A 21,393-nucleotide genomic window follows, 5' to 3' on the forward strand; every position below is an offset into this window, starting at 1 on the left:
AAAAAAGAAGAAAAATTTGTTGCGATGCTCAGGATATTTCAACTGTTTTTACCTAATTTGAGTGTGCTGATCCTAAAAATGTCACATTTTTTAATCAGGTTTAGTTTTTCTGCTATAGTATACCTTCCTCTGAAGAAAGCCAATAGTTACAATAAAAACAGGCAAATCCAAGAAACAATATTTTGTATATAACTTTAAGACACATATTCATGAAATCACACCAAAATATTCACAATTAAAGCTCGAAGTTGAAAAAAATGCTAAGCATATACATCATCCATAAATTGATGTTTTACTGATTTTCTAGAAGGGGGGGGCTCTGGCATCATTGCGCTTGCAGCGAACTTCCATGTCGCTGATATCTTGATGAAAGTGCTCCCCTTTCTCGTCCTTGATTTTCTGGAACAAATGTAACTCGATGTTCATAATGGAGACTTATGAGTAATGTTTCAACGAGCCCTTTCTAGTTAATTTTACTACATTTGTAAATGCTGTCCAGGCACTTAATTTATTTCATTCATTAAATTTTAAATCTGGAGTCTTTAAAAAATTCCAGCTTTTGAATTTCTCTATGATTAGGCCTGGAAATTTCATGTAAATATATTTAAAACAGTCGCCATCTTTCTGAAGAGATTTCACAAACTGTTTCATGATGGCAAGCTTTATGTGAAGAGGAGATGATGTAGCCATGTTTAATTTTTGCTCCAAAAAGTTGCAATGGAAGTAAAATAATGCAGCTAAATTATTTCCTGTCTGACTTATAAATGAATTCTTAACATAAAGAGAATAAACCTTACTTTGACCCAGAAATCCACAAAAACATGCCATAATTGGTAAGCCTATTTACTACTCAGTGTCCACTTCTTACCAACTACATACCTCATTGTATAGAAAATTTGACTTTTACTTTAAGGTTTGTGATATCATAATCAAATAATATACATCACAATAACAACCTACAATTGTAATTATGAAGCTAGAATGTATATAGAAACACACCTAATGTACTGTTGTTGCATGCACCTACGCTTCACAGTCAGATAAACTATTCTAAAAAAACAAAAATGACTCTGAAGATTAATACACAATCCATAGGTATATTTATTTAAAGAGGAAAAATAAAAACTGAAATTTTATGTAGCCAGAAGAGAAACCCAACCATTTTCAAATCGACATATATGAACCATTCGTACTGTCTGTATGAAATCTTTTCCAGAACAAATTTGATTTCATATTTTTCTTTAAGGATTGTTGAATAATCTAGAGGAATTAATCCATATCAGTTACTATTGTGAAGAACACATTTTATACTTCTTTTGGAACTGCATATAAAAAGGCACCAATCTAGAGAATAAGCTGCCATGGCAGGCCGGCAACGTCATTGGGGGTATACTATGTCGTTTTTCTGAGTGAAATATGGCAAGAATTCAATATGGTATTTTCTATAGAAGGTTGTGAGAGTTCTAGGCTGCAATAGATTATTTTCTTTGAGTCTTGAAGCTAAAAGTTCAAAAGATTCTTTAGAAAGGTTGAGATCTCTAGTCAGATCATGAATTTCTCCTTGAGAAAAAAGCTTTGGTAGTGAAGAAGGAGGAAAACCGAAATTTGAAATAGTGGCTTCACTACTGTCAGTGGACAAAATAGAGGCTTAGTCATCTTCAGAACCAGGCAACTCCAATTCAGGCAAGCCTTTAAACACTGGAACAGGAATTTCATTACAGTATGGAATTGGCCTAATTGCAGACTTGAGGTTTGGAAAAACCAACAAATTCATGTTCTTCCTCCTGCTTTCCTTCGTTTTGACTATAGCAGTCATCGAAATGGTCTTCCGTTAGACCATTAGAATACCAAAGCAAAGTCACTTTGTATCTTTTTTGTTCACTGTCGAAGATGCTCAACCGATTGCTTGCATTCAATATGGGGTGCCCATGCCTTATTTTGATCATCCAGCATTAGTTTGAAGTAAAGATAAGCACTCTTCACAAATTTACTGTTGGATTGCAAGCATATTCACCACAAATATAGCAAAACACATTTGGATTGTTCAAACAATGTCGCCAAGGAGATGATGTAGCAATGCTTAATTTTTGCTCCAAAAATCGGCAATGAAAGTAAAATAATGCAGTTTAATTATTTCCTGTCTGACTTATAAATGAATTCCTAACATTGATAGAATCAACCTTCATTTGAGCTAGAAATAAACTAAAACATGCGATAATCGGTAGATCTATTTATTACTCAGTGTCTGCTTCTTACCAACTACATACCTCATTGTATTAGTAAATTTGACTTTTTACTTTAAGGTGTCATAATCAAATAACATACATCACAATAACAACCTACAATTGTAATTATGAACCTAGAATGTATATAGAAACACGCCTAATGAACTGTTGTTGCACACACCTATGCTTCAGTCAGAAAAACTATTCTAAAAAAATAACAACTATTATAGTATATTTATTTAAAAAGAAAAAAATAAAAACTGAAAGAGAAAAAATGATGGTTATGAGAAAGTAAAAATAACAAAAAGCAAGGGTATGAAAATGAAGGATTTAAAGAAATCGAAAGACCGAATAAATTCATAAAGAAATAGAACATAAATGTCACATTGCATGATAAAGTAAACAAACACATTGTCAAGAAGAAGAAATGAGTAAAATATTGTTGATGCCGGAGATGGGAGCGGATAAAGAAGAAAGAGGTGTGCTGGGTTGCAAAATGGAAGTAACCAGAAGAGAAAATTAGAAAGTAACTTTTTAGTTAAGAGTAACAAAAGATAATAGGTTCAAAACAGGAAGGCAGAACACCTAATTTTAAGGTAAAAAAAAAAAAAAGCATAAAATAGCAAATATCTCAACACCATAACCTTATGAGAAAAAAATAATGATTTTTTGAATCAGCACCCACAAATTAGTCTAAATTAGCTTAGAAACGTTGGGCACTAAAAAATGCTAGTATAATCTGTCATGCCTCAATGCAGTATATATGCGCTTCAAACTATTTTTTCTGTTCTTCAAACTAAGAATGCAGCCCAGGATCATCTAATTTACAAATGAATGACAAGAATTCACGTTACTTTCATACAGACATGTGGGCATTCTGATGGAAAGTCATTTTCGCAACCATTACAATTTTCCCTACACTCTCTCCTGATCTTTATTGAGAAATTCTTCAAAGAGGAATATATTCTCATGCATACTATCATCTGTGATTTGTGGCTGATCACCTCAGTAAAATGTCCAGTCCCACATTTTGTAGCACACTTGCTATGCATGCTTTAATCCCAAATGATGTCTCCTTTTTTATACCTAACTCCAGTCACCATTGGTTCAGGCAACAGGTTAGCTTCAACGTCTATTACGACATCATGGTATCTTTATAGATGAAACATTATCCTTCAAGGTGACTTTCTGCCAGTAGACTGTCTCTAATATTGAACAGGTCTTCCTGGCTAACATACTCTTAATAATCCCACGATTTCATTCTATTATGCTGAGAATAAACTTAGTGCAGAATTTTTAATTTCGATTTCAAATGATGTATTTTCAAATAATAATACCTTTACTTTATATATCATTTTAAAGAGCGATTTCTGCTTTATCTAATCGTTTAAATTATAAACATTTTAAAACAATTGTCTTTTTTTCAGAACATTGAATACAAGATTGAAAAAAAAAAACAAATTTGCACAATTTTCTTATTTCAATTCAAGCTAGGCCAAAAAATTGCTGAAACTAGCATTACAAGCATATGCTGTATTTTCATGGACATTGGCAATATTACATAACTAATATGCTTCTACAAGTCATATCTTTTTTATTTGTTTTAAAAGAATTACATTGATAAAAAGAGAATAGAATAAGCATTCCAATGATGTTAATTCATTTTCCTTTTATGCATTCAATGTTTTTATGCTCCAAGTTAAAAATGAAAAAAAAAAAAAAAAAAAAAAACGGTAGAAAATGATGACAGCAAAAAGGGAAAGTGTTTTTTCAATGTTTATATTTCATACGTTACGCTTGGATACATATGCACGGGGTCAAATTTGATTGGATACTGCACTTTGATTTATATTTTTACGACCACAGGAAGCAAAGTTACGACCGAGCAAAGTTGACAAGGAATATTGCAAAATTGATAAGATAAATCAGCATTTTCATATATAATATGTAAATATTTGATAATTATTAATTGTGCAGAAATTTCTTTAAAATGTTATTTTTTATAGAAATTCAAATCTGCTTAAAGGGAAACGATGACAGCGATAGTTTAATATCAGAATATTAACGAGTTTGTATTTTCTTAAAAATAGAAAACTGTTTTTTTTCTGCTTTTAAAACAAAAGCAGAAAAAAAGTTTCATTTTTTTTATTATTTAGTTTGTCAATTTAAAAAAATTATCAAGTTTTTCAAATTTGATTTCCAAACAATACTATTTTGTTATTTTTAACGCTTTTAGTACACATGTATTAAAAGCGTTAAAAAAACAACAAAATGTAGTAAGTACATGCGTTTGTTTTTTAGTGGTAAAAAAACAAACAAAAGAAACAAATATATAACAAATAAAAGGTATTTGTGCACTTATGCTATCATACTGGAATAATAATGTCATTATTTAGAAACCCATTCTTAACATGGGGAAGGAAGGGTGTTTTGTTAACTATTCTGTACTTTCACTTAAATAAAATATATTGTGAAACTTTAATTTATTTTTAACTCATTGTCAAAACCATTTTTTCAAATCTGTAAAACAAACCTGTTTTTTTTTAACTGAGGATATCTAAATAATAATAATAATAATAATAATAATAATAATAATAATAATAATAATTAGGCGGTTCGATAAAGAATTTCATTGTTATGCATTTTGTAAATTTTTACCTTGTTTCCACCTTAACATTTTTCTTTAAAATGATTACCTTTTAAGGTTTTCGGGTATGCTGAAAACGAAGATCACATTTACATTTTCTGCAAATAAGTAGCTTATATATAGATATTAAGCAATGTCATTTCTTATGTTATTTCTTGTGACCATCTTGGTACATGCGCTTGCGCATAGTTTCTCGGGGTTGCGCTTGCGTGTACCAAGATAACATAAGAAATGACATTGCTTAATATCCGGAAAACTACTTATTTGGAGAAAATTTAGATGCGATATTTGTTTTCAGCATACCCTAAAACCTATAAAAGTAATCATTTTAAATGTTAAGGTGAAACAAGGTAAAAAGATTACAATTTTATTTCTTTGTTTACATAGTTGAATTTTCAGTAAAACAACAGAATAGAAATGACAAAAATTACCATCAACTGGTGAATATACAGTTGTTGCTTATCAGGATTCCTGGTATCCTGGTACTGTGAAAGCTACATCAAGGATTCATGCAGAGTACGATTTATGGTTGCATCTCAGAAAATAGGGGTATATTTTGGGCCAGACAGACAGGATTTACAAAATTGAAAATTGGACCGGTCCCAAAATGCATAAGTTCTGATCGACTATGGGAATTTCTACCTTTTACAGAAATCCAAAATCTTTATGAAAAATTTTCTTTGATTTACATTCATATCTTCTCAATTTTTTTTTTCTGTGAGGGGAGGAGTAAATACCAGCCATGAATGCTCTTTAGGCATTCAATGGCTACACCCATATTTAGCTCTCCTTTGGTGAGGAGGCAGGAAAATGTCTGCTCTCAATAAAGCTATATTTAAATACCACTATAATACTTAGTTTTGTTCATGAATAGACACCCACTATATGATACCATGCGCCAGTTTAAAAAAATTGAAATTTGTACATCTGAATTTATAATTCATGGCTTATGGTAAAGAGATACATTAAATTTGACTGCATAATCAGAAAGACTACACAATTTTATATAAGAGTATCAAGTTTCATGAGAATAGCTTGAAAAATAAATAAATGGTGGCGAATTTACCGAATTTCTTGAAATGCTGAGGTCCATAATTTAGCCCACTTTTTCTAAAGAAAAATGTCCACGGAAAAGCCTAAATTCTGGCCCTTAAAATTCTCATAACTTTTGAACTACTGATGATATTTGCATAATTCAAACGGTTTTAAGCATCTTTTACATAGCTCTTTTCGTGCAAGTTGATTAAATAATAATTATCTAAATAGAAAAAATCAACTTGTAATGCTACTGAAACAGCTCGCAATATCAATGAAGCGTTTGGCCCAGTAATCACTACTGAATGCACAGCACAATGATGGTTTAAGAAATTTCATGGCGACAATGAGTGTCTTGAAGATGATGAGTGTAGTGGCCAGCCGTCGGATATTGACAATGATTAATTAAGAGCTTTAGTCAAAGACAATCAGAAGTTTCCGGCCACGGCTATGGTCTTTTGTGTAACTTCAAGTGAGGGCCACATCATGCCACTTCACATCTTTGAAGTCGGCTTGAAAGTCAACCCCAAAGTGTATCTGAATGTGCTGAAGAGTGTGGTGATTTCCTGGTGCAATCAGGTGGCTGCTGGCAGATCCTGAGTGTGGTAGCAGGACTCAATGCTAGCCCGCAAGTCTAAAGAGACCCAAGTTTGGCTTCAGCAGGAGTGCTCCGACTTTGTACCCTTCTCTCATTGGCCCCCTCCTCCCACGACCTGAACCCACTGGACTACTTCGTTTGGTCATACGTTGAGAACATCATCAACATGACCTCACACAACACCAAAGCCAGCCTGATAGCTGCCATCCGCCAAGTATTTGCCAAGCTTCTGCCGGCACCTGTGGAAAAGGCATGCTCTCAGTTTCAGACCTGTATCGAGGTGGTGATTGAGGCTGAAGGCAGCTACATTGAATAGATGTCAGCTCTGCTACATAATCAAGTCACCTGATTTGATTTTTTCAATAAACGTTTTAAAATAAAGCTGTAATATTGTTTTCTTTAGGGTAAAAAATTTATCGTTCCACTCTGTATACGAGACTATAAATTTCATAACTTGCTAAGAACTGGAAGCAAAAACTTGGTTCCAATGTCTGATAACTTTGATTTACAAACCTCCTAAAAATCTATTTTTTTAACCACTCTTCAATAGCAAAGAATATAAACCAGTTAATAAAATAGATTCTCTTTTGACAACATTGAAAGATTAGCAGCTAGTTAGAAAATATGCAAATATACCCGGATATTAAAAAACAACAAAGAAGACATGTAATACACATGATGCTATGAAAATATTAAACTAAAATAAAAGAAATTAGGAACTGTATATCAATAAACAATTATAAGAATATAAGCTGAGCTGTTGCTGGTTTTTGTCATCACAAGTAAAAATTAGGTCAAACCATTAAAAAAATTTTTTTTTTTACTCTTTCTTTTGTATCTTACCTCAAATTGTGCCATGGCTGCCCCACTCTCCAGACTTTCCTGTAATAACATCATCGAAGCCTGGAGAGTGTTGGCCCCAGACATTGTACTTGTTATTTGGTGGGTTTCAGGTATATACATCAAGTCGGGCTCTTCAGTATTTTCTTCACTAACATAAACTGAAAAAGAAAATTATGAAATAAAAAGAAAAAGAAATCATATTTATATTATAAAAGGAAAATCAATCATGTATATCTATGCCATAACTCCATATCTAAATTTTATGATTTGAAACAGGGATTATAAAACGAATGTAAGTATAGATGTGTGTGTGTAATGCTTCTGACATCCAACTGTAAGTATCTGCTGGGGAATGGCTATTATACGACCCAACATAGTGGAGTGTATAAATATCTCCACTAGACAATCTGTAAAAAGTTGAATATCAAATGCAGCAGCAAATCCTGGGAACACATGTCGGAAAGAACGGTCGGAAATAAGTCATATACCATTGACTATGACTATTCAATTTCTACAGCTATATACTTAGAAAACAGAGCCATAAAACCTGACATAATGATATAAGACAAAAAGGATAAAGAAGCAATTTTAGTAAAAGTTAGTGTCCTGAGATGAAGGGTTTTGGAATCTTAGGAAGATTGCTATCATTCCATATATATAAGGCAAAATGTGTGTTAGTGTGTGTATATTTTTTTAATGTCCGGCAAAGGCTTTTGGAGGGGGGGGCACTCGGGGTGGTCATTGTTTCTTAGAACTTTTTATATACTCGCTAGATTATAATATCTCCAATTTATGAAACGAGGTCGTGTGTATCTTTTATTTGGGCGACTTTTACACACTATTTTCGCAATACTTTTTACTCTTCACGTGTTTGTTTGGCTTTTCCATACATAAGCGAAACTTAATCTGTAGCAAAGGCAGCTCCTGGGCACTTGTGCCAGGGACGTCCAGAAAGCAATGAGGTTTGATCAATGCGGGTAAAACTTGTCATATCAGACAATTGCTATTCATTTGGACACTCGCTTTTTATGGGTAGCTGGTTTTCTCCAACATCTTGGGGGAAACAAACAAATACGCAGAAACTGGCTTGCAGCCAAAATTAAGTTTCCCCTAAGGCATGATGTTTGACCTCATTAAATTTACACACATGCCACTTAAGTTTTTATTTGTTACATTAGAATGCTTTCCTGTTCTATTGTGGCCGAGCGGTAAGATTTTTTCACACTTTCTTTTCCACCTTCGCATCAAGGATTCGAGTTCGAGCCTAGCTGCCTACCAAAACTTTTTTTTTCCCTACACACATACCAACAAACACCCGAGCAACGCTAATCTATTATATAAAAGCAAAAATGTGTGCGCTTTTTTTTGCATGTCCGGCAAAGGCTTTTTTCTGGGGACAGGCGTCACTAATTCTTCAAACTTTTTATATACTCCCCAGATTATTAATATCTCTGATTTACGAAAGGAAGCTGTGTCTATCTTTTATTTGAGCGACTTTTACACGCTAAAAATTCCTGCTATTCTGCCATCTCGCCTGTTTGTTTGGCTTTTTAGTATAAAAACCCCTCATATCAGACAATTGTGGAAAACCCTTCATATCAGACAATTGCTATTCATTTGGACACCTGGGAGCTGGGAACGACCTTGTGGCGAAGAAAATAAATATCACAAGATTCATTTCATTTCTTTGCCGACTCCTGACCTAAGTATTAGTGAAGTCAACAGCTTTTGATTTACGTCACTAAATTTAAACGCTTTTCACTTCCTTTGTCGTCGTAGTGCAGTGGTAAGATCTCAGGTGTTCCGCCTTCGCGTAACGAGTTCGAACCTGCCTGTCTACCAACACTTTTTTGTTTTTGTTCATTTACACCTCCAAACATCCCAGGCAATGCTGGGTACCTCCGCTAGTCTAATATATAAAAAGGCAAAATGGGCACGTGCATTTGTGTATTCATGCCGTCCTGTCAACTGTTTGTTTGTCTTTTTTGTTTAAATATAGCGAAACTATTCAAATGCAACCGCTAGCGCCTGGCCTTCGCCCGGGTAGTATCTGTTCTGTAATTTGTCCTTGGTCAATGTAGGGGAAACCCTTCATACTATTTGGATACTGTCAGAGTACCCCCTTTTTGGGGGGGAGGGGGCTGCTTTTCTCCAACTTTAAGAATGACCTTCATGAGAGGTTTAAAAGCAACGCCATTTCTACAAGTCATCATTTTGATTAACAACTTTAAATTTGTTAAATAGAGAAATTGTCAACCATATACAATACAATTCTGTTTTAAACATGGAAAAAATGCCACGAAACATATGGAATGCTTCAGTCTATGTTTGAACCATCTTGTATCAATCTAACATCAGTTTTTGAGTAGTATAAGAGATTTAAGGAAGGCAGCGAGTCTGTGAAAGATGATGAGAGGTGTGGGTGGAGTAAGGAAGTCAGAACACCAGAGTTGATTGGTCAAATAAAGAATTTCAGGAATAAGGAGAGTCATGAGTATAGAGACAATAAGTGCACAGTTTAATGTCAGTGTGAGAACTGTACACATAATTATTCAAGAGATGCAGTCCAATTCAAGAGGTCATTGACACGCTTACACAAGACTTCCATGGGGCCTTTCAGAAGTTGTTGGAACAGTCAACAAATGCATTGCAGACGAGATTACTTTGAAGGAGACACTAGAGTTTCATGTGTGTACTATCAACAACAAGTGCCCATATAGAAAAGGTCTGGGAACTTAATGAAAGCACCTTGTAAACTCGTGATCTATGGATCAGCCAGAAAATCATATCTACAAACACTAATTACAACACACCATCAGGGACTGAGACGCACACTAGGTGCTTTTGTCACCTCCCCAATAGAAAGCCTATATATAAAAACAAACGAACAACCATTAAAACTAAGACAAGAAAAGCTGGCCATGCAATACTTCCCTAAATGAAAATCTTGTCACTTTAATCCAGCCTACACTAAACCCATCATGCCAAACATTAACAAAAATGGAAAATAAAGCCTTTCGGGCTCTGAATGGATCAAACAAAATTCATAAAATCAAATTAATAAATTTCCTTCCATAGACCATGCAAAAACCTAAGATAATAAACTCCCTAAAACGTAAACCCACCTCACTGCATAGCTGGAAAAAACTGTCAGTTTTATCAGAAAAATACTCAAACCACCAAAGCATCTATACTGACGGCTCTAAGGACACACAAAGAGCACTGGTAGTAGTGCAGTAACAAAAACACTATCAAAAAAAAAAAAAAAAAAAAAAAAAAAAAAAGATTACCAAATGAAGCGACTATTTTTTGTGACCCAACCAGTCATAGTAAAAAGAGATTAACGCAGGTGGGGGTTGTTAAGGATTCCCCCAAAAGGATCCCAGCGAAGGAAGAATTAGAGCCTAGGAAAAACAAAGACGAAGATATGAAACCATATGTTTGTGAAAAATATTTTTATGCAACAGGATTATTAGAAGTAGTCAATTGTTTAGGATATTGGTGTTTGAAACTGACCTGGGGTGAAGTGGGGGGGTCAAGAATAAAGTTCCAGAGTGCATAACATGATATTGATGGGAAGGCATTGTCAGTGGAAATCATCTGATCTGGTTGTGGAAGAGATGTAGCTGATTATCCACTCAAAACGAACCAAGGTATGTCAGACTGGATGATGATTGGTTGGCTGAGATGCCTGGCATGGCCCTACCTACTCCAAACCACTATATTAAAGCTTGTGTAAAGCAGAAAAATCAGATTTTAGAGTTCGAAGTTCAGAGGGAGATTAAGTCAACCACCTCAGCAGGAATAACCTTCTTAGTGACACACAATATGGTTTCCGCTCTGCAAGATCTACCGCAGATGGGCTGACGGTTATATCCCACAGGATTAGTGAATCTCTTAACAAAGGCTTCCTTTCTAGGGCAATTGCTCTTGACATATCAAAGGCCTTCGACAAGGTATGGCATAAGGGTCTACTTCACAAGATTTCCAGCTACGGTATAACTGGAAATGTTTTCTCAATCATTAAATCATTTCTCTCCAATAGGCTCATAAGAGTAGTGGTAGATGGAAAAAAAATCGGAGGCCTGCAATATAAATGCTGGAGTCCCTCAGGGGTCAATCCTGGGCCCAACTCTCTTCCTGATCTACATCAATGACCTCCCTAAACACATACTTAAATCATTCGTTGACATCTATGCTGATGACACGACCATCTACGGCAACACATCAAAGGCTGTAAATGAAAAAGTTCTCTCTGATTCTCTCTCTTCTGATCTCGAGCACGTGGTTCAGTGGGGGAAGATGTGGCTGGTTACCTTTAATGCATCCAAAACCAAACTCCTATCCTTACATCATCAACGCTCTGATCCCCATCTGGCATCAATTGGGATGGATGGCTCTCGTCTGGGTGAGGCCCCGTGTTTTGACAAGCTTCTGGGTTTGACCTTTACTCCTGATCAGAAATGGAACACATACATCAAGTCTGTTGCCATGGTCGCTGGAAAGATGGTGGGATCCTTCTACCGCTCCAGAAGATATCTCACTACTGATGCAATTCTCTATCTATATAAAAGCCAAGTACATCCAAGGATGGAATACTGTTGCCATATCTGGGCAGGAGCTGCTTAAAATAGCCTATCCTGCCTTGACAGAGTACAAAATAGACTTCGTGGCTTAGTGGGGGATGCCCTTTTCTCTACCCTGCAACCTCTCTCCCACAGAAGAGACGTTGCGAGCCTATCCTTGTTTTATCGTTATTTCCATGGCAGGTGCTCATCTGAACTCCAATCTCTGGTCCCCCCCTCGCCAATCTTTCACGAAAAACACCCGTCTAGCTGAATCCACTGTGAAAAATTTCCCCCACTCTATATCTGTGCCTAAATCAAAACGCGGATTCCATGAATAAAGCTTCTTTCTTAGAACTGCATGCCTGTGGAACTCTGTTCCGTCTGCCTGCTTCCACCGGACTACAACTTGGATGTCTTCAAGTCCAACATTAACAAATTATGAAATAAATGAACCGCCCCCTTAAGTAAAAATTTCATCAAATCTCCACACTAACGTAATGTACTTGCAATAACCCTTATCCCTGAGTGGCTTCCGGGCCTTGATAAGTGGTGATCACTGTGTAAAAAAAAAAAAAAAAAGTCAAGCTTTCAGAGAGAATTTGAAGAGAAACTGTGCAAGCTTTTCTAGTCTCACACAAAACAGGCGTTCACATTTCAAACCATGTTTCTTGTCATACACATACGTGTGCACGTACACACAGGTACATACCCTCACATTCATGTGCATACACACACATGCTAACGTACACACATGTGCGCACACATGGACAAAAGACACCGGAAACAACTACAAAAGCAAGAGACCTGAGCTGTTTCCTTCTTTTCGATTCGGCTCCCGACCTAAGCAGTTGATGGATCAACCGCTCCCTTCCGGGGTGCGCGCGTCATCACATCCCCTGCTACCATGTGTGGGGCAAGAGTCAACAGACAGTACGTACACCTTACACACTTTCTCTCTCCAACAATAGACTTTCCCTCTCACCAGCTAACAGCGAGAGACGCGCGCTAAACTGGATTGACTTTCTCTCTCTCTCTCTACAACAATAGACTTTCCTTCTCACCAGTTAACAGCGAGAGACGCACGCCAAACTAAACATGTGCTGTACCCTTTTCTTTCATTTGTTTCTTCATGAAATAAATTCTAGTTCGTTTATTTCAATGACCACGTTGTTCGTTCCTTTCTCAATTCAATTCATTTTTCCTATTTTGTACAGGGGATATATATAATATATCCACCAATCCGCTACAAAACTGTCCACCGCCTGCTGTTCAATAAGCACCCATCCATAGATCGATAAAAGGAAGAAATTGGTACTTGTAAACCCCAAATAAGGCTGTCATATCCACTAGAGAAGAAACTTAAAATAGACAATTTCTTTTAATTCAATTCTCTTATGAAAAAAACTGTACATTTTTAATATTTTTCTCTCTTGTGTGAATAATTAATTATATGAAAACTACAAACAGCATCAGTTATTGTTATTATTATTGAAACTCACAAGTGGACTTGAAAGAATGAGTTGAATGATTTTCCTTTTCAGCAAGAAGAAAGCAGAGATCATCTACTACACAGCCAGTGGCATATCAATCTTATCCTTGCAGCAGAATTTTGGTGGGGGTCATAGTCACCTTGTCGAGACAAATTTAAAACCAGACTCTCTTGTAACTAACACTGCGACCACCTAGGATTACACTTTCGGGTGTAGCACATTAAGTTACATTTGTTTGTTGTTCCCAGGAAAATATTTTAATAAATGAAAATTTGGAAAAATACTTACAGAAATCGAAACCAAAAAATATCATGGATTTCCTTAAAAAAATTGGAATTACAACAAAATCTAAATTTTTTTACCATCAATATGAAAAGTTACCAAAACTCTAAATGCACATAGCAAACAAAACATCAACATTATATAAACAAAATCACAAAGAAAATACAGTAAACATCCATTCTAGCATAAATTAATCCCAAAGGTCGACATGCCACTAAACAAATGAACAAAAAAATATTTTAAGACATAACTATAAGAACTTGAAGCATAAACTCCTCCCAGGGTTACTGGTGCTGGCATTAAATAACCAAAAAAGGTTGATATGCCATAAAACAACAATGAACCAACCAAAGTGCGGTCTATTGACCTTACATAGACACAATTATTGAAAATACTGTCAAATGTTGAATCCAAGTCAACAGACGGGATACTATATGCTTTCTTCCTTTTCTATCGAACAACATTAAATAACACAGTAAAAACTCAATTAGTTAGCCCAATATCTAAAAATAACGAAGATCAGTCTTCTGCATCTCAGTACAGATAGATCTTTTGTGTATCATGAGTAAGTTGCTTAAATCTGTGTTAAATAAAGAAATTGTCAACCATCTCAACAAAAACAACTTACTCAGTAGCAAGCAATTTGGTTTCCACCTGGTGAGACCGACAGCTGATGAACTGACTGTAATTTCACATAGGATCAGTGAATCTATTGATGGAAGTTTCCCCTCAAGAGCAATATCTCTTGACATACCAAAACCATTTGATAGGGTTCAGCATAAAGGTCTACTTCACAAGAGTTCCAGCTATGGAATATCTGGAAAAATCTTCTCAATCATCAAATTTTTTCTCTCTGATAAATTTTTACAAGTAGTTGTCAATTGGCAAAAGTTTGAAAATCAAAGTATCAATGCTGACCTGCCTCAGGGATTAATCCTGAATTCAACTTTCTCCCTTATCTTCATCAGTGATCTCCCAAATTAAATTCAAACTCCATTCGTTGGCATATATACAGACGACATTACCATCTATGACAACACTTCAAAGGCCAACAACAAGCAATACTTCTTTGCGTCTCTCTCCTTAGATCTTGAACATGTGATGCAATGGAGTAAAAAGCTAATTTTAATGCATCCAAAACCAAGCTTTTATCTTTTCACCCTAAATGCTCTGATCCTCACTTGTTATGAATTGTTATTGTCTAAAAGAGGCTCCCTATTTTGACAAACTTCTAGGTCTGACTTTTACTCCTGACCTAAAATGAAAGACTTACATCAAATCTGATGCCAAGGTTGCCAAAAAATGGTTGTATCATTTTATCGCTCCAGGAGGTATATAATTCCCAACATAATCTTCTCCCTGTATAAGAGCCAGATACATCCTAAAATGGAGTAATATTGCCACATCTGAGTGAAAGCTGCTCGGAGCATCCTATCCTGCTTTGGTAAAATTCAAAACTGCTTTGAAACCTAGTAAATAATGCCCTTTTTTCTTCCCTGTAAACTCTTTCCCACAGAGGAGATGCTGCAAGTCTATCTCTGCTCTATTGTTATTTTCATAGCAAATCCTACTCTGAGCTTCAATCTATTGTCTTTCACTGCCAAACTTTTACAACAACAATCAACAGTTTTCCCTAATTCTCTATTATTGTATCACTATTAATTTGCTGTTGTCTTAGTGACTACAGTACACTCATTAACCTTTATCATCGTGTGGCCTTCAGGTCTTGATAAGTGGTGACTCCCATGTAAAAAAAAAATAAAATAAATAGCCTGTCATTCATGAGACAAAAACTAGCGGGGCTACCCGACGTTGCTCGGGATCGTATAAAATGTGAGAAAATTGAATTTGGTTTTGTAATATATTTGTTATTCTTATGAGAGAGGAATTTTGTATGTTTATGTATCATTTGCTATTTCAAGCAAAAGAATATTTTACCTTCATAAGACGGGTATTACACATATGAAACAATTGTATCTTATCTAGGGTAGCTAATTTACAGCATGTATATGCAAGGACGGGTAATATACAACACATTTATCTCATCAAATCCCAACCGATGCCAGGTATTTTGCTAATATATATTCTCACCTATTTCATTCAATCCTGGGCAACGCTGGGTGTTGTGCTAGTATATATCTCAATCAATCTCATTAAATCCTGGGCAACGCAAGGTATTCTGTTAGTATATATTTCAATCAATCAAATCCAAGGCAACGCCAAGTATTCTGCTAGTATATATTTACATCTATCTCATTACTTCCCACATTATCTCTCACCTGTCTAAAATAATAACTTTGAGACATTGTCGGCTGGTTTTTCATTACAAACACATCATCCAAATAACACATATTTCATCATTTTTCATAATTTTTGGATATGTTACTAATTTCAACAACCATGTCATATGATTTAACTTACATTATCGCCCCCACTCTTACTAAAATAAAAACTTTGATACATAGGCTATGGTATGTTACTAATTTCGATTATCATTTTTCATGAGTAAATCCACATTATCGCCCCCTTCTATTACTAAAATAATAATTTTAGACATTGTATGGCTGGTTATTTCATTATAAACCCACCAACAAAGTAACTCACATTATATTCATATTTCATAATTCTTGGATATGTTACTAATTTCAACAATTATTTTTAATGAAGTAACCCAAATAATCGCAACCTCTTACTAAAATAATAACTTCCATACATTGTCTGGTCTGTCTAGTTCATTACGAATACACCAATCAAATAACTCACATTTCATCATTTTTGATAATTTTTGGATATGTTGCTAATTTCAACCGTCATTTTTTCTGAGTTCAATCACATAATCCCACTCCTCTTACTAAAATAATACCTTTGAGACATTTCTGAGCTGTTCATTTCATTACAAACACTCAATAAAATACCTCACATTTCATCATTTTTCATAATTCTTGTATATGTTATGAATTTCGACAATCAAATTTAATGAGTGTGCACATATAATCGCCCAATTCTTACTAAAATCATAATTTTTCTACATTGACTGGGCTGTTTATTTCATTATAAACACACCAATCAAATAACTAAAACTTGATTTTTCATAATTCTTGGATATTTTACTAATTTCGACAATAATTTTTCACAAGTTAATCCACTTTATCGCCACCTCCTATCACTAAAATAATAACTTTCAGACATTGTATGGTAGCTTTTTTCATTACAAACACACCTATTAAGTTACTCACATTGGACCATTTTTCATAATTCTTGGATATGTTACTAATTTCGACAATCATTGTTTATGATTAAACCCGCATAATCGACCCCCTCTTAAAAAATACTAACTTTCAGACAATATCTGGGCTGTTTATTTCATTATAAACACACCAACCAAATAACTTACATTTAATGACTTTTCATAATTCTTGGATATGATACTAATTTCGACAATCGTTTTTCATGATTTAACTCACATAATCTCCTCTCCTCTTTCTAAAATAATAACATTGAGACATTGTCTCTGGTTATTTCAAGAAAACACACCAATCAAATAACTCATATTTTATCATTTTTCATAATTCTTAGATATGTTACTAATTTTGACAATCGGTTTTTATTATTTAACCCACATAATCTCCTCTCCTCTTTCTAAAATAATAACATTGAGACATTGTCTCTGGTTATTTCATTATAAACACACCAATATGAATAACTCAAATTTTATCATTTTTCATAATTCTTTCATATGTTACTAATTTCGACAATCATTTTTCATGATTTAACACACATAATCGCCCTCTCTTACTAAAATAACAACCATAGGACAATGTCTGGAGTGTTTATTTCATTACAAACACACAAATCAAATAACTAACATTTCATCATTTTTCATAATTATTGGATATGTTACTAATTTCGACAATCGTTTATAGTGATTTAGTTGACACAATATACATCCTCTTGCAAAAATCATAACTTTGAGACACTGTCTGGGGTGGTAATTACATTACAAACACACCAATCAAATAACTCACATTTTATCATTTTTCATAATTCTTGGATATGTTACTAATTCTGACAATCATGTTATATGAGTTAATCCACATAATCCCCTTCCTCTTACTAAAGTAATCCACATAATCCCCTTCCTCTTACTGAAGTAATCCATTTTAGACATTTCATTCCAAACACACCAATCACAAAACACACATTTAATCCTTTTTCACTTTTCTTGGATATGTTACTAATTCCTACAATCATTTTTAATGATGTAACCCACATAATCGACCCCATCTTACTAAAATATTAACTTTAAGACTATATTTGGGCTGTTCATTTCATTATAAACACACCAATCCAATAACTTACATTTAATCACTTTTCATAATTCTTGGATATGTTACTAATTTCGACAATTGTTTTTTATAATTTAACCCACATAATATCCTTTCCTTTTGCTAAAATAATTATGTTGTGATATTGTCTCGCTGGTTATTTCATTACAAATACACCAATCAAATACCTCACATTTTATCATATTTCATAATTCTTGGATATGTTACTAATTTCTACAATCATTTTTCATGATTTAATCCAAATAATTCCTTTTCCTCTTACTAAAATAATAACTTAGAGATATTATCTGGCTAGTTATTTTATTACAAACACACCAATCAAATAACTCACATTTCATCATTTTTCATAATTCTTGGATATGTTACTACTTTCAACAGTCATTTTTCATGATTTAATCCACATAATTGACCCCATTCTACTAAAGAAATAACTCTGATACTTTTTCTGGGCTGTTTATTTCATCATAAACATGCAAATAAAATAACTTACATTTCATAATTCTTGGATATGTTACTTATTTCGACAAGCATGTTTCATGAGTAACCCAACATTATCGCCCACCTCTTACTAAAATAATACATTTGAGACATTATCTGGGCTGTCTATTTCATTACAAACACACTAATCAAATAACTCACATATCATCATTTTTCATAATTCTTGGATATTTTACTAATTTCGATAACCATTTTTCTTGATTTAACACTAATTATAGCCCCGTTCTTACTAAAATAACTTTGATACATCATCTTGGCTTTCTATTTAATTAAGAATACACCAAACAAATACCAAGTAGTCACCCATCTTAGAACGACCAGACTACATATTGCTTAACTTTCGTGATCTGCATAAATCATTGTGTAATTCCAAATAGTCACCCATCTTAGAATGACCAACCGCATTGTTGCTTTACTTTGGTGATCTACATAAAGCATATTGTATTCCCAAATAGTCACCCATTTTAGAATGACCAGACTATATATTGCTTAACTTTAGTGATCTGCATAATTAATTAGGTAATTTTTGGAATATGATATTTTGTCTCAATTTAGTAATTGATAAATATAAATTATGCATCTTTTCATAATAGAAGATAATGCTCGGTAGAAAATTAAGCTGTATAAGACGGTTACTTGGTCTTTTAGCTAAGATCAAAGTGTAGCATCTTTTCTTAGAATTCAAGCGGTCTCATCTTTCGTAGAAACAAACGTTATTCGAAAATAAGGAGGATTCATGCCTGGGATGTGATCAAATCCATTCACTGTTATTTCGTATATGTAATGTTTTTAGATGCATTGTTTACATTATAAAACATAGTAAAACGAATCTCGTTTCCCCTCTAGACATCTCTCTCTTTTAATGATATAACCCACATATTCGACCCACTCTTACTAAAATATTAACTTTAAGACTATATCTGGGCTGTTCATTTCATTATAAACACATCAATCCAATAACTTACATTTAATCACTTTTCATAATTCTTGGATATGTTACTAATTTCGACAATTGTTTTTTATAATTTAACCCACATAATATCATTTCCTTTTGCTAAAATAATTACTTTGTGACATTGTCTGGCTGGTTATTTCATTACAAGCACACTAACCAAATAGCTCACATTTTATCATATTTCATAATTCTTGGATATGTTACTAATTTCGACAATCATTTTTCATGATTTAACCCACATAATCCCTTTTCCTCTTACTAAAATAATAACTTAGATATATTATCTGGCTAGTTATTTTATTACAAACACACCAATCAAATAACTCACATTTCATCATTTTTCATAATTCTTGGATATGTTACTAATTTCAACAGTCATTTTTCATGATTACCTCCACATAATTGACCCCATCCTACTAAAGAAATAACTCTGATACTTTTTCTGGGCTGTTTATTTCATTATAAAAACAGAAATAATATAACTTACATTTCATAACTTTTCATAATTCTTGGATATGTTACTTATTTCAACAATCATGTCTCATGAGTTACCCAACATTATCGCCCACCTTTTACTAAAATAATACATTTGAGGCATTGTCTGGGCTGTCTATTTCATTACAAACACACTAATAAAATTACTCACATGTCATCATTTTTCATAATTCTTGGATATTTTACTAATTTCAATAATCATTTTTCTTGATTTAACACTAATTATAGCCCAGGTCTTACTAAAATAATAACTTTAATACATTATCATGGCTTTCTATTTCATTAAGAACACACCAAACAAATAACTCAAATTTACTAATTTTTAATAATTCTTGGATATGTTACTAATTTGTACGATCATTTTTTATCATGTGACCCACATAATTAACCCCCTCTTACTAAATTAATAACTTTCAGACTATATATGGGTAGTTTATTTCATTATAAACACATATAGCTTACATTTAATCACTTTTCATATTTCTTGGATATGTTGCCAATTTCGACAATCGTTTTTCATGATTTAACCCACATAATCCTGGCTGGTTTTTTTTTTTCATTACAAACACACCAATCAAATAACTCGCAGTTCATTTTTCATAATTCTTTGATATGTTACTTATTTGGACAATAACTTTTAATGATTTTACGACATAATCACCCCATCTTCCTATATAGGGTATTCTGTTATCACAAATATCCACCTATCTTATCCGATCCCAGGTATTCTCCTAGGAAACAACCCACCTATCTCATCCAATCCCAGGCAATGTCAGGTATTTTGCTGGTACGTATATTCACCTTTCTTATCCAATCACTGGCAATGCTGGATATTCTGCTAGCGGAGGTCAATTACATGTTATAACAATGATTGTATATTATTCTAATGGTATTCGACAATGAAGCTACATCCAAGGGAGGTCACTTGCATAATCTAATGGTAGTCGACAATGAAGTTACATTTAGGGGAAGTCACTCGCATATTATAACAATGATTGTATATTTATGCAATGATATTCCGTATTGCTTGACTTTCGTGATCTGCATAAGTCATTTGGTAATCTCAAGTAGTCACCCATCCTAGAATGACCAGACTACATATTGCTTAACTTTTGTGATCTGCATAAGTCATTTGGTAATCCCAAGTAGTCACCCATCCTAGAATGACCAGACTACATATTGCTTAACTTTTGTGATCTGCATAAGTCATTTGGTAATCCCAAATAGTCACCCATCCTAGAATGACCAGACTACGTATTGCTTAACTTTCATGATCTGCATAAGTCATTTGGTAATCCCAAGTAGTCACCCATCCTAGAATGACCAGACTACGTATTGCTTAACTTTCATGATCTGCATAAGTAATCCCAAGTAGTCACCCATCCTAGAATGACCAAACTATATATTGCTT

The 21,393-nt window shown here is 34.0% G+C and overlaps 1 protein-coding gene across 9 annotated transcripts in view; it reads right to left on the reverse strand.

Moving 5' to 3' along the window:
- Window positions 1-21,393, reverse strand: part of LOC145292010 (tyrosine-protein phosphatase non-receptor type 4-like) — a 973,203-nt gene that overhangs the window by 128,206 nt on the left and 823,604 nt on the right. For all 9 annotated transcript variants that reach the window (XR_013869534.1, XM_080138005.1, XM_080138003.1 and 6 more), the window contains one exon: window positions 7,349-7,506. Coding sequence is in view for 8 of the 9 variants with exons in the window: in XM_080138005.1 (XP_079994131.1) it covers window positions 7,349-7,506 (158 nt within the window). In the remaining variant the exon portion in view is untranslated. The remainder of the gene's footprint in view (window positions 1-7,348; window positions 7,507-21,393) is intronic.

Source organism: Euprymna scolopes, chromosome 13, assembly GCF_053919585.1.
Source record: "Euprymna scolopes isolate OS-2025 chromosome 13, ASM5391958v1, whole genome shotgun sequence".
Lineage (NCBI taxonomy): Eukaryota > Metazoa > Mollusca > Cephalopoda > Sepiida > Sepiolidae > Euprymna > Euprymna scolopes.